Source organism: Rhea americana, unplaced genomic scaffold (genome assembly GCF_003343005.1).
Source record: "Rhea americana isolate MKP2758 unplaced genomic scaffold, rheAme1 scaffold_332, whole genome shotgun sequence".
Lineage (NCBI taxonomy): Eukaryota > Metazoa > Chordata > Aves > Rheiformes > Rheidae > Rhea > Rhea americana.
In genome coordinates this window covers 640,969-655,519 of record NW_028186460.1, presented here as the reverse complement: position 1 = coordinate 655,519, position 14,551 = coordinate 640,969, and the positions used below count along the sequence as shown (strand labels likewise).

The 14,551-nt window shown below is 39.4% G+C and overlaps 2 protein-coding genes across 4 annotated transcripts in view; one reads left to right on the top strand and one right to left on the bottom strand.

Annotated features, from left to right (window-relative positions):
* Positions 1-6,815, top strand: part of L3MBTL3 (L3MBTL histone methyl-lysine binding protein 3) — a 78,303-nt gene extending 71,488 nt beyond the window's left edge. For both annotated transcript variants that reach the window (XM_085311126.1, XM_085311125.1), the window contains 3 exons: positions 877-1,040; positions 2,092-2,154; positions 5,005-6,815. In XM_085311126.1, coding sequence (XP_085167252.1) covers positions 877-1,040; positions 2,092-2,154; positions 5,005-5,148 — 371 coding nt within the window. In that variant the 3' untranslated portion in view covers positions 5,149-6,815. The remainder of the gene's footprint in view (positions 1-876; positions 1,041-2,091; positions 2,155-5,004) is intronic.
* A 1,849-nt stretch (positions 6,816-8,664) lies between these two features.
* Positions 8,665-14,551, bottom strand: part of SAMD3 (sterile alpha motif domain containing 3) — a 49,055-nt gene continuing 43,168 nt past the window's right edge. For both annotated transcript variants that reach the window (XM_085311130.1, XM_085311129.1), the window contains exons 7-10: positions 12,067-12,270; positions 11,507-11,678; positions 9,461-9,543; positions 8,665-9,183 (exon numbers count right to left, since the gene is read on the bottom strand). In XM_085311130.1, coding sequence (XP_085167256.1) covers positions 8,896-9,183; positions 9,461-9,543; positions 11,507-11,678; positions 12,067-12,270 — 747 coding nt within the window. In that variant the 3' untranslated portion in view covers positions 8,665-8,895. The remainder of the gene's footprint in view (positions 9,184-9,460; positions 9,544-11,506; positions 11,679-12,066; positions 12,271-14,551) is intronic.

Sequence of the window (14,551 nt, the reverse complement as noted above, 5' to 3'; positions counted from 1 at the left end):
GCATTCAAGTCTGAGATCATAACAAGCATGTTGCTTTTGCATTTCCAATGGAAACACAGACCTGCTGTAAATGAACGTATATGTCTTATGCAGGTTGACATCATTCGAGACATGCTTCTTCACACTTTCCTCCTACACACATCCGCAACTGCTACTGCTCTCCAGACAGCAGCAGCAACAGCTGTAGCTATCCTCCCACCTGTACATTACGTTTGAGGCAGGTGGGATGACAGTCTCCTTCCTGGCGTTACAGATAAGTGTGTTAAAACAGGGAATGGCCTTGCAGAAAGCCCAGTAGCAGCAGGGAAGAGTTAAATGTTGTTTTCCATATAAAACATCCATTTAAAGTGGGAGCAGGGAATTTGCAGACATTTGTGTTTTTTGCTCAGAAGTACTGAAAAATGTCTTGTTATGGATGAGGCATAAATGCTGCGTGGGCTGTACAACTGATTCACCCTTGGAATTTTGTAGCAGTGTAGTGCTAGTTTTGATGAAATTATAATAGCTCAGCCTTGGAATTAAGTTAGCTTTTGTTCTGCTGTGTAAGCAGCAGTGGGTGTGATGTATTTTACCAAAATACTTAAAATTATATGACCTGTGACAGTTGTGTTGGCATTGAATTGTGTTGCGCTGGCATTGAATTGTRTTGTGTTGGAAAAGTTTTTCCAGGCAAGAATAGTTACATTTGTATAGAGCCAGTATATTCACAGTCATACTAGTGGAAGAGGAAATCACACTACTTCTTAAATTCTGGTGTAAGCAAAGCTGTACAGTTTTTGCAAGGAGGCCTGAATACATCAACAGAAATGAAAGATTTTACTGCAACTGATTTCATCACTGACTGATGGATTTAATGCTTACTTGAACTCTCTGCAGATGTTGAAGAACCCAGTACCCAGGGGCTTGTTCCTCAACCAGTTGTTGCGTCTTCTAAGTTGCAAATCCCTGGCCTACCCTTGCGCTGGGAACAACAGAGCAAGCTCCTTCCAAGTGTTGCTGGGATCCCAGCCAGTAAAGTTTCTAAGTGGAGTACAGATGAGGTAGGTTCCCCCATATGTTCTGTCTCACTCCCACTGCCTTTGAATTTTCATAGTTGATTCAGAGCTTTAGGTTAATGCCATAAGTAGTAATACCAATGATGCATAGGTACTCAGAGGATTAGTCAGCCAGACTTAACATAACTGATCCTCAAAATACCCGTGCAGCTGCCATCCAGCCCTGCAAGCAGTAAGGATTCCTTCATAGATAGACAGATAGATAGACACAAATAAATGTGTGTGTGTGTGCGCGCGYGTGTGTGCACACACACAGATACATATTTGGGATTAGAGAGGGGAAAAAATTGATAAACCCAACAGATTAGATACTCAGGGTATGTCTGTACTAGTAATATCTAGCATCCTCACAAACGTTTCCCATGTACAGTTTATGGGCTAGCCCTTGCTGGCCTTACACTTCWTACGTAGTTTGGACGTGCACACTGTTTTGGAGGGTGGGAGTCTAGTATGAAGAGGAATAGTATGAGTATCGGCAGACAGTGATGCCTAATTTCAAGATCAGAGACTTGTAACTGTGWAAGTGTAGAAAGGCTTGGATAGTCAGAGTTTAGTCCCTGATCAGAAGTACCTATGATTAAAGCACATTTCTGCAGTCAGAGCTCCTCTAATGAGAGGAAGAAGAAATAGGAGCTTTGATAAAGGTTAATCTCTGTGCKAGAAGGAGTAAAGGAGAGGAAGGCAGCAGCCATTTCTGTTTATAAGAAGTAACTCACCAAGAGAGGATTCATGGCTCTGGAACTGAACTAGATATAAAAAACAGAATGTTTTTGAGGGAGTTAGCTGTATCATACTCTTAGATGTCTTGTGAACTAGGATGGCAGGTACTCCTTCAGTTTGTTGATTCTGTGAATCTTGTCCTTAGGTATCCAGCTGCATGACTGCATGCTTTGATAGAAGAGGGTGGAACACCTAAATTGAAGTTGCAAAAACAAGAGTTAAAAACCTTTGCTTTAATGCTTGCCAGTCTTTCTTAAGACCATTTTGAAAAAAACACTGGTCTTACAAAAGCTTTCATTGTATTCTTTGGTGGCAGGTGTCTGAATTCATACGGAGTTTACCAGGATGTGAAGAGCATGGCAAGGTGTTTAAAGATGAGGTGGGTGAATTTTATTAAAAGCAAACATAGAATACAAAGCTTAGTGGAAAATTAATTTTATTTTATCATTGAAAATACATATAAATTATGTATATACATGAAGCGTATGTTTAAAGTCAGAAATAAATGTCTGGAAGATTAGGTTGTTTTGCCTATCATGGAATATGAAACATGAAACATGAAACATGTAACCAGMTCTCCTGTGTGTTCATTTAGCTTTGTCGCTGCAACTTAAATTACTTAGAACTAATCGTAGAAGAGAAAGAACTTCCTCACTTCCTAATGCGCTTTCTTAATCTAGTTTGAGGAATTTTTTTTTTAAGTACATGGTTTGTTTCATACGATGTTCGTAAGAAAAAAAGAAAACAGAAAGAACAGTTGTTGAAGTTAACTACCTGAGTTGCAGAGTTAAAACTCTGCATCTTCTCTAATCACACCTAACTCTTGAAGTTCTTCCTCCTGCTATAGCCAGTGTGCAACTATGATTTTAATAAGCAGGAAATAAGAATATCTGAATGCTTCTCACTAGGTTCAAGGGAGTATATACTTACTTTGGCAACACCCCAAACATGCATTTCTGGTATCCGAAAAGCTTGTTGTGCCAAAGTTGTCCCTGGGAAGTGATAGGGATTTTAGGTATAGTAGATCTTTTTAAGCCTGGTTGTTCCCCCTTCTTCCCTCAAAGGCTTGTTAGCTTCAAGAAGACTATTTGGTCAGAAATTGTCAGAGTGCCGAGGGTTCAGGTGCCTACCGCAGCCAGAGCACCTGAGCAGGCAGAATATGATCCTGAAACAGCTCAAGTCAGMCAGCCTTTCAAGTGTAGAGTAATTGTGGTACTTAGACTTGAGGAGGTAAATGCACCTCCTGAAGAAAACGTGTACAGATGCTAGAGAGCCAGGTAACCCTCTTACGTGACAAAGGTTTTCAGGCTGTGCTTAAGACTTTGTAGTGACCATTACAGTGGTGTATCRAAGAACTGACAGGCTGCATCTCTGGGCATTTTACACTTGCTGAGCTTTTAGGTGTTTTGCAGTTGTGGCAGGATCCAGGCCGAACTCAGACCCTGTGTCGTTTAGTGAGTCTCTCCGGTGAATAAAGATTAATAAAAGCTATCACGCTAGCACGTTCTCTCACAGTGAGGCCAGCTGGCATGGCCTCATCGGTATGTTTAACATAGATACAGACTATCTATTGGAAATGGTCTCTTACCATGCAAGCTTCCCAAAACAGGCCTAGAAATTGTTTCAGAGAGGATCAGTTGGCCTGTGCCAAAACCATCCCAGGGACCATTCTCTGACACTGTTTACTAATACAATCATTGTTTATTACTATAGACATAGCCCAAGAATTATAGATGCCTAATCTCTTAAAACCAGAAACAGATACCAAAAAAAAACCATCCAACTGTTAGGTATTTCTGGTCTTTTACTTTATAGCTCAGTGATTGTAGGCAAGGAAGCAGGATAAGAGTACAGCTAGGGGTTTCCCTTTCATTTCCCAGTTAATGTTTAGATATACATTGACCTAGTCATTGAATCACCGATTTATTTCTCCACAGTTACAGGTAAATGCCTTAACCATTACGTTATGGAGTCCTGCCCTGTTTCTTATGTCCGGTGCTTATACTGTTACTGTAACTCTGACAAAGGCGCCTGAAAGACTTTCATTCCCTATCTGGCTTGTAATGAAAGACCTTTCTGTAAGTGGAAGGTGTTGGGTCAAACTTCTGCTGCTGTGAAAACGAACCCTGGCCCTTCTGCTTGTATTAAGATGTTGCAAAAAGATGGGCACCCGCACATTACCATACTTTTGGTTTTGAGCCCACCCAGTTAGGCTTTGCACAAAATGAGTAGAAAGTAATTGTGGTAGCTGTGTGATCCTGTTCTCACTGCAGTGTTTCTCAAATTAAGAGTGCTGTGTTGTACTTCGTATCTTCCTTTGCAGCTTATCTGATTCTGAAAGTCTTTGTACCAGTCTTACAGGAAATTAGTTATACTGTTTACATCTCAGATTAGTTTCTTTAAGCCTAAGCAGTGCACCACAGTTGAATTTTAGGCCAAACTGTCTTGCCTATGTGACGGTGAAAACTTACTACAGATAACTAAGTGACCTGGTGTTTACACAGAATTATTTGCCCTAGTAAAATGAAAATCCTTTTAAATTAGGGCTTTGCCTTGTGGCTCTTCATGTTTATGCTTTACACTGTCTGCTGCCAACACAGTGATTTGTTTACAAGAAAATAAACACTAGTTGTGTTTAGTAAGATAACACTCGTAGAGAATAACACTAGAAAAATGTTTAGTGTTTTCAAAAGTTTTGTCTGTTTAAGAGGCAGTTTTACCTACTCAATTCCTTATTTACATTGGGGACCACAAATTAATTTTAATTCTTTGTTACTTCATGAAGAAAAGGAGTATGCTGAAGAGAGCTTCAGTTCTTTGGTTATATGTTAAATGCAGCAGCTTTCCTCTGAAGGCTTGCATAAAAGGAGAAACTGAGAGGTTAAAAAGAGCGATTATGTTGCAGTACAACTGAATTCTACTTCATGTACCCATTATACTCTTTACTAGCTTTTACTTCTTACTGTCAGTATGAAAATAAAAAGGTGGTTAGACAAAGATTAGCCAAACAGTTTTTTTTCCAACAGAAAAGATTGTCATCCTCTTGTTTTGAACTAGCTCATCTGTCTAAAAGGTTCAAAACAAAACTATCATGAAGTATGAAAGTATTTGTATTCAGCCATTCCTGTACACCTAGTCTGAAATTGCTTGAAATTTATTTTCMTATTATCTGAAACATCTCTGTTGCTGCACTCTGAGTTTTATTGATAGTTGTATTTTTTTTTTTAAGCAAATTGATGGAGAAGCATTTCTGCTAATGACCCAATCAGATATAGTCAAAATAATGAGCATTAAACTGGGACCAGCCCTGAAAATCTTTAATTCCATTCTGATGTTCAAAGCTGCAGAGAAAAACTCACACAATGAACTTTGAAGATAATGGAAAATGTGTACAAGCCAGCTTTCTCCACTGGAGCTCATGTTTTATTCAAAGCACAAAGACTCACAAGAAATGTTGAGTAAGGACTCAGAAAAGAAGAAAAGTAGGTTCAGCACTGGTGGACTATTTATGTTCTCCTGGAGTGAGGACACATCTGAATCCTGGGAAGTGCTCAAGCTTTTAAGGAGTTACTGTATAACAACCAAGTCAGCTAGTCTTATTTACCAAACTAATGGCGCTAATTTTCCATGGATGGTTAGGATCYCTGACTTTCTCTGGACATCAAGAAAACCTTCATGAATTATTTATGCTGTATTATATGAGGGAATGTTAATATTTTCTAAGAATTCTTGAATTCTACTTCATGTACCCATTTTTCATTTCAGTAGCTTTTACTTTGTACTATCAAAATAAAAACTAGTTAGCCAAAAATGAGGCTACAGCTAGCCAGATGAGACTGTTATGGCTAATATGAATTTGTGCCATAATTTAAAAGTGAAACACTTACTTAATGTTACATACGTGACACTTTATGCTACAGCATATAACTTTACAGATTATAAAACTGTCTGTCTGCTTGTAATAAAACAAAAAAGAAAACCTTGTTGGGGGGTTGAAATTACAATGCATTTTTGATAACTGAATGTTTTTACTTTTGCACGATTACAAAAATGTTATGTGAGTTTTTCCACCAGCATCTTTAATGTATTCTACCAAAAGATCAGTATAGAGAAGGCTGCAACTGAAAAATAAAGTTTGACTTCATAGAAGACTTTCTGTTCATGCTGCACAACAGAGTCCCAGCCTTTTAACATGAGAGCCTGCTACAGCCCTTCAGTACGTGAAGGAAAATGCATATATTTTGAGGTAAGAATATTAACAAGAGTTACTGCAACAGTAGAGAAAACTGYGTGCTAAAACTTGGACAGTTGTTCTATCTTTGTGCTCAACATATGCTTGTTTTCTCAAAGGTGGGAGAATTAACTCTCTACTTCCTAGATTGAAAATCTGTGATAAATAAATAAATAAGGCATAGTATAGGGAAAGACAAAGTAAGGAGGAAAGGGATCCTTAAATGCATATAGTGCCTAAGCACATCCTAGGTAAAAGGCATGAACCTCACCAGTTCATCAATCAATGCTGCAGGTTCCACCAGCAGGTACTTAGGTGAGGCACCCTTCTTTCGTTTAACTGTTTGTCAGGAAAAGTTGTTGCACTTGGTATATATACATAAGATGTAAACCGGATGCACTTTAAATTGGAGAAAGCCTAGCTACCTGTATGCTGAGGATTGTTCCAGAATTTCACTTCCACAAGAGGGAGAAGTGTTGGATCAGGTTTTCTGGAAACCCTCTCCTTAGTGCTGAGGTGGGCAAGTGCTTGGCCTTAAGAGCTACGAACAAACAGAGCATTTCTGTTGCACAGAGCTCGGAGAATTTTAAATCTTCCCATAGTTTTGCTGGCTTCTTCGGCTGGAGTTCTTTAAGATTTCAAGAACTCTGTGTGCCCTTTCCAGATCACTTAGGTGACTGGTACTTGCCATAATATGAGGTAAAACAGGGTGAGTATGAAGTGAGTTGCATTGCTCTGTTAATTTCCTTCCATAGCGTTGCATAAATATTTTTACATTTTGTTTAAAATTTGTACATTCAGATTGCACTCTTATTGTATGACAATACAAATAAAATCTGAATTGGAGATGTCTGTTACATTTGTGGATGCCTAGGATTCTCACAGATGAATCCTGCTGTTTGAGAGGGTGGTGTGGTGTAATTCCTCACTGTAGTTCAATTTGACTATGTTTTTTAAAAAAAGCAGCTTAGCTACTGCTCTCTCTTCTTTCCTGACACTTCTAAGGCTCACAGGCCACTTGCTGTAACAGTCAGAATCCCATTTCCGGTCCTAGATTTTGTCACTGGTGACAGCGGGAGTTGCTCATGCAGGTACTAAAATGTCAAATTTTCTTTCTTCCTTTGAAGTAGTTCATTTCCTGAACCCTCAGCTTCTGTGTGTCTCTCTCCTCCATGCTGGCTCTGTAGCCACAGGCATCTCTTCCCCATGCTCTCCCCCCCCCACACACAGTCAGGCTTCCAGGGGGTTTCCCTTGTGGACCAGTGAACCCTGGTGGGTGTTTCTGTCCAGTGAAGAGCCTRGGCACCTCTGCCAGACTGGAAACCAGGAGGCTGAACTAGCCCTTCAGTGAGACCCAACAAAGAGACGTGCTGCTACAGTTACTTTTTGTGTACCTACTTACAACGTACTGTGATTTAAGAAATGGCTTCCAATTAATACTATTTTAAAAATGCAGAATAAACCTCTGTTAAATGATAGCAACCTTTTAAAATTACTCATGCAGCTATTAACAATAGTGAAGACATGCAGAATTATGTACTCTACTGAATTCCTCTTTTGTATTAACAGAGCATAGCAGCTTGTGTTACAGAGATTACACCTAACAAATTAGGTTTCTTTCTCAAAGTACTCAGAAAAACCTTCTGAATCTTTAAAATAGCAATTGGTTGGATTTTGAATCTTGTGTTGGAGGTGGCRCAGCAATTGTATGTTCAGGGGCCACTGTGGGTTGCATGGGAGCCAAGTGAAAAATGCTAAAACTTCAGCAAGGAAGTCTCACCTTTAAACACAGCATTTTCTCCTACTCCTACTGTAATCTCAGCATTGGACTGAGTCCTGCACAACCAGGCTTTAACAAAACTTCTGTGATCTTGCAAGGTGTGTGTGTGTTTAAAATTAGAGCAGAGATGACCACGGATACTGCTTTGCCTACATGGATGTTTTGGGGACTGGGAAGAGATTGAACAGACTTTAAATAAAAAGTCCTTTTTGTTTCTGCATAGAGTAATTAATGCAGTAGCTCAAGTAAAGTTTGCTGGCTGCTTCTACTGCCCATCACCATCAAACTTGTCTGAAGCCCGTCATTCTCAGGCTGTAACCTCCGGGATCTCCAGCCCTCAAGGTTCAAGGAGTTAAAAAAGGCTGTGTTAGGGACAAGAGGAGGCTACAGAAGAGAGGATGTGASCTCTGTTCTGTGTGGGCAGACAAGAAATTCAACAGTTTAACAAATTCAGAGAAATGAGTAGTTCTTTCCCTAGTACCAAAACTGCAGTTAAAGGCACAGGACCACATCCCAGATAAACTYGACCTTGATGCTTTGATAGCTCATCTTAGAATTCTTACTTAGTAAATTCAAGATGTTCAAGTTTTGTGCATGGAGAAAATAGCAAAAGTGCACCATCCTGCAAATTAAAAAGCAGGCCCACCAGTTTGAAGTGCAAGAAATTATTATAGCACACTTTCAATGAGCATAATGTAGTGAAATGGTGGCAATATACAAATCTTTGCATCACTTCAAAACATTAAATGTATTAACAGCTGAAGCAGCAGAGTGCTTAACTTAATTCGCAAGTGTGTTTTTTTTAAAAAGAAAAAGTCAAAATGTGATCTGAATTTGGAAAATGCTCCATTTGGAAAAATAGTACCAAACACATGCTGTAAACTATAAAATTTTATTCTAATGCTCATACTGCTCTAGAATTTCCATTTAAAATAATGAAAATGCTCAGGTTTTAAATTTAAAAATAAGGAGTCAATACAATAAAAAGCATTACGAAACACAACTGAGTTATTAATCCGCTTTCACCAGAAAGAATGAGAGATTTATCTTCACAACGACAGGATTACTTGTGACAACGTCAAACGCTGCTGCGGCAGGTGTTGTGTGCACTATGAAATACTGGGATGTTTAGGTAGCTCCAGTCCTCTCTTCACCTGGGCTGGGAGGGATGGTGAACCTCTCATCTCAAAGACCAGAGACTCCAGGAAGTTCAGTGTTCTGTGGATTCCCTTTGGACATGGGATATCAAACACATGAAATGCAGCCACGAAAGCTGCCAGAGCCATGGTGCAGTCATCGAGCTGGGTTAGCTCTTCGCTTTCTATGTACAGAGCAAACTCGCACAAATTCACATTGAAGGGATTTTTTACTTTCAACACTGGTGTTACCACCTTCACCTGCAATTAAAAAGAAAAAAAAAAAAATCAAATGATGCCACAGCATCACTTTTGTGACTCGATTATAAATTGCAACAGCAGTTCAGATAATTAATTAAGCAAGCTTAGTAACAGTGCTTTGAATTAAGCTAGTRTTGAAATGAATATATTACACAGAATGCAGGCTAACGTCATCCCTTTCCCAGGAACTAAACTGAGCCACCAAAAGGCCAGTGATGTGCTCAGGCAACTCATATGAGGAAGAGACCCCCAGGGTTGCTGGGGCGCTGTCTCCTACCTCCTCATTCACCACAGCAAACAGACTGGAATCATCTCCAAAGACATCTGGCAGAAGTATACATGCAGCAGTCATCTTCATATCTGTCAAAAAGGCAAGGGTTTCTACTGAATTACAAATGGAACCATTCTGACACTACAGTATCAGCCTGGAAATAAAAACCAAGCAGGTTGTGGCTTACGAAATAGTTAACAGCTCAGCAGCAGAACTATTGTTCAATCTATTTGGAAGAGCAGATTGTACTGTAAGTAAAAGTTTAGGTGCCCCAGCTTGTAGTGAGCAGTAGCATTCAAACCATTCATGACATGCTGCTACCCAGTACTCCGATTAAATTTATCTATATCTCAGGYGTAAGTAGGCCTTTGGGTGGTTTCTAGTGGAGTTTGCTTGCTGGGTTCCCCAAACCGCTCTCTCCCCCATAATCTCTGGAGAGCCCTGTTGCCAGAGGGCTGCACCCTGCAGCAAAGGCTGYAGTACGAGCTGGTGCTGTAGGAGCTCCCAGGATGTGGTACTGGCTACCACTCACAGGACAGGCTCTTGCATACCAGTAACCAGTGGCGCCACTGAAGCAGCAAGCGTGCGCTGCTCCAGCAGTGGCTGTGGAAACACCAGCTGCTGCCAGGGGGAGAAGGGAGAGGCCAACCTGCCTGCAGGCCTCCCACTGTAGATGAAGGAAGGTAAAGGCAATGGGGGAGTCAGTGGTGCAGAAGGAAAGCTGAGCTAGAGGGGGCAGGACTGCTTTGGAATAATTTAGTGTCACATACATACTCTTAAGCGTCATGAAGCTATTAACAGTACCTGTCTGTAACCTACCATCCTTTCATCAACAGCACATATATCCAAAGCCAAGTTGCTCATCAGAAAACCCAACAAATTAATGACCTTGTGACTTAAGAATTCATACTTCCAATAGGATCCTTGTGGACATATTATGTAAGAGCAAAAAAACCCATGAAAACCTGTAYGCACGTATATAAATCCATTGCTTTCTAAGGCCAAAAGTACAAGTAGAAAGTAAGTCCAAAAAGGTTTTCTGAACAAATCATTCATTGGCACTTTTTATCTACTGTGGGTGATTGAGCACTCATCTTTGTAAGTAAGTTTGTAAGAACAAAAACTCACTCAATATCATAACGTAAACTGGCCACTTCAATAAGAAACAGCTTGGTAGTAAAATGGGTGAAAYTCCTATAGGAAATGCACATATTCAGAGCATACTACATTTGATTTGACATCCTGGTGTTATGTTTGTTTGGGAGAAAGTAGCAGTCTAAGGAGTACTTCTCACAGAGCTTAGCTCTTGGGCAGGGATCCAGAGTGGCAATTCAGGAAGAATAAAGACAAACATGCTGTTGCTGCACGACGGCACTCCCCAGACATCTGAGCCTGAAAGCTGTGGAGTGGCAGCAGGTACACGCTCCCTCTGACAACCAGGGAGCCAGATGAGAAAGCATAGGGACCTCTTAGTATGATAGATAACTGCTTTCAAGGGGTTTTATGCTTTCAGTAATACTTTGTGCATTTATCCCTGAAATATGTCTCTGCAGAGACAGAGTACTTGGAATAGAATTAGCGGTACATAATTACTTTTTCCAGTATTTCACTGGGATCAAGATTTTAACCTTAGGAACAATACTTCCCTTTTTAAAGGAAGCAGTCTCTTTTTTTCAGGACTCTTTCTGAAATAGAAGATGAGTTTCCTCCATGGATTTTCTGAAAATAAGCAAAACTTTGCATACCTAGAAATAAGTAATTTACTCATTTAGCAATACTTCTTTCAGGGCAGTTGTTAACTTTATCAAACCTACATTTTTATTTATTCAATAGAAAGAAATAGTTTCAGTATCTAACTTACTCAGTTGATTTCCCCTCTAATTTATTAGCTTTTACTCTTAATGTTTTCCCATTATTAGTACATGTTTTTCAAGCAACTGTGAAATGTTAAAATGTTTCTGCAGTAAAATTGGAGCTGGATGAGTTATAGTAGTAAGAGCAATTAGCTGCTACAAAATTCAGACAAACAGTGTGTAGAAGATTTGTACTGACATTTCAGAATGTCCTCCTCAGTGTGCAGTTTCAGATTTTCTTGCAGCATAATGTTAATTGGATTACTCCTCACCACATAGAAAGATAATATGTTTTCTGAATAAGTCTCCAAAATCTCAACTGTTTTCTTATAAATGTCCATGTGTGTGAGAAGCTGGAACTCCCTAAAAAGCTAACAGAAAAAGAAAAAATGGGTATTATTGCACTCCTCAAAACCAAAACTGAAAATAGCTAATGAGATGCATGCTTTGAAGATGGGATAAGACTAGCTGAGTAAAATAAGATTATAAACTGGAGGAGACGGTTTTCTTTCTTTTCAAAACGGGGAAGAAATGTATCAAGTATCATCAAAGTATTTTAAATAATCCACTTCTGTTGTGTGTGACATATTTAATACACAACTGTTGAATCTTCTGAAGTGGGGTTAGCAGCAGAAATTCGGGTTATATTAAAAAGAACAATATTGATACTTTACTACAAACATACAGTAAAATAGGCACCCACACTTATGTCATACTTGTATCATAGAATTTAATGCCATTATTAAAACCAGCTGTTACCTGATAAGGGCATGTTAAGAAAGGAAATAGTCTGAGAATCTCTTTTAAAGGTGCCTTATCACTGATCATCTTTCTCCGTATTTCTATTGTCACATTCATTCTGTTATCAACTTCTTTCCAGTTCCTCTGAGTTTTCATGTATTCTTGCTTAAGCCAGTTAATGTGTACATCCATCACTCGGCCATCAAGATAAACAGATTCTTCCTATCAACAAATCAAGGATAGAATGTAACAGATCACTTATCTTTTCTGTCTGATGTAGGACCTGTGTGATTTGATATGGATGTTTAATACTTACTGTACTTCACTTGGGTAGTAGTAGATGAAGTGCAGTCAAGTTCAGCAGAAGGGACCTGCAGCATAGCCTCAGTATAGCCCTTGTGAACTCACCTGATATTCTAATAGCTACATAAATCTGTTTTCACATACTGCTATACCTCTCAGTGAAGTCTCCCAAGTTCAGATTAAATAACTGAGGATATTTGTGAAATTCCTATGCCTGTGTCTGGTTTCCTAATTGTGGTTTATTGAAAATTTATAGGTAGTTCTAATGATGACTCACTATTACTTCTTTAGCAGCATTACTGCTGTACTGCTAAGAGAAATAGTTATTTTCTTCTTACTCATACAGGTTGTCTCACAGTATGACAACTAACTCTCACATTCCTGCAACTGAAGTACACCCCAAGAACACTAGTTGAATTAAGAGACATTTTCAAGTCAGAAGTGAAGAAAACTCTTAACAAAAATCATTATTTAAATAATTTTGCTGTTGGTGTCTTCAAAAAGTTATTTCATGCTTGAAGATGCAACTAATAATTTGCTTGAAATTATCTCGTTGTCCCTTCTAGAATTCCGACAACAGTAATAGTATACTAAGAGAGGTTGCCATCCAAAGCACTACACCAGTGGCAGTTGCCCGGCACTGTTTAGTTTCTGTCAAAGGAAGCCGGGAATTTGTCTGTGAAATAAGTTGAGAAAATACAGAGAAGCAGCATTAGTCCAATTACCACTCTCGGGATGCATTTACAGTAGCATTTCCCATGACTGTATCACTGATGCAGCTGTCATCCGTGCCAGTGGGGGCCCAAGGGCCAAAGCCAGAGCCTGCTGAGAGACTTCCTTCTGCATTCCAGAAAGCTGCACAACATACAACATCCAGAACTGCTCTGCAGTGTCCCTATGTGCAAACAGACTTTCAGATTTAATTCATCTGTCTGTATTAAAATTGTGAATGAAGTATTCCAAAAATGGTTGCACTAGATACACTTTTTTTTTAAAAAAAAAAAAAAAAAAAAAAAAAAAAAGCCCTTCTCCTACTATATAAACGTGGATTTCAATAACCTTTGGTAGCACAGAAGAAAATCAACCCTGAACGCAGGACGGCTATCTACCATGACCCCCACAGGTTTTCACATGGTCCTTTCCTGGGATGGTGCTGTATCAGCACAGTCCACAACATTCTTTTCAACGGGCACAAGCAAACAGCAATGTCTGCTTGTGCCCCTCTAGAGCAGGCGTCTGTCGTCTTTCTCACCGCACAAGGAGGAACGTAGCGGGTCAGAGGATTTAGTCCAATACCCTGCTGTAACTGGCTGATGGCAGGTGCCTTGGTAAAGCACAAAAACAGGACTAGCCTGTAGTTGCACCTCCCCAGAGCACTGTCAAGACTCCGCTGAACCAGGCTGATGGATTTCCTAGACCACGGGTTATATTCTTATATTTAGGAGCCTTCAGAAGATTTTCTTCTTTCAGTCACTTCCTAAACCCACATAGTATTTTAGCTTTTACAACATTCTGCATTAAGTTCAACATTTTAACTGCCTTCTTTGGTTTGCCTTCTCCTTTTTTTTTTTTTTTTTTTTTTTGCCATCATAGTTACACAGATATGTCACAGTTAGTCCTCAGTCACTTCTCTAGCCAAAAGAAGCTAAGCTGTTTATTTGTTCCACATATAAAAGCTGTTCCGTACTTTCAAGTTTCCTTGTTACTATCTTTAAAATTTTTCTTATTTTATTAGGGCCTTTATGAGATGGGCGCACTAACACTGCAAACACAAGTCAAGATCCTGGTTCACCAGAGGAACACACAATGGAAAAATGTGCTCTCTGAAAGCTTCTTTCCTAAATACATACTGAATATTCAGTATGTATTTTCGGGCTGCTGCAAAGCACTGTGCCAAAATTTCTTTGGCATGATACAAAGATCTCATTTGTGAATGGTAATATTCTGCTCAGAGCCCATCATTGTAAACGTTGTTAGAATTGAGTCATCCACTTGTGCCTTATTTTACATCTATCAACACTGAATATTATCTGCTGGTTTTCTTGCCCTGTCACTCAGTAGCATGAGGTTCTTCTGCAATTCTTCAGCGAGCCCTTGTCTTTATTACTCTTAGCTCCATCAGCAAACGTAGTCAGTAGACTATTTGGCACATCATTTAGAAATACAATGAACTGCATAAACTAGACACTAATAATCTTTC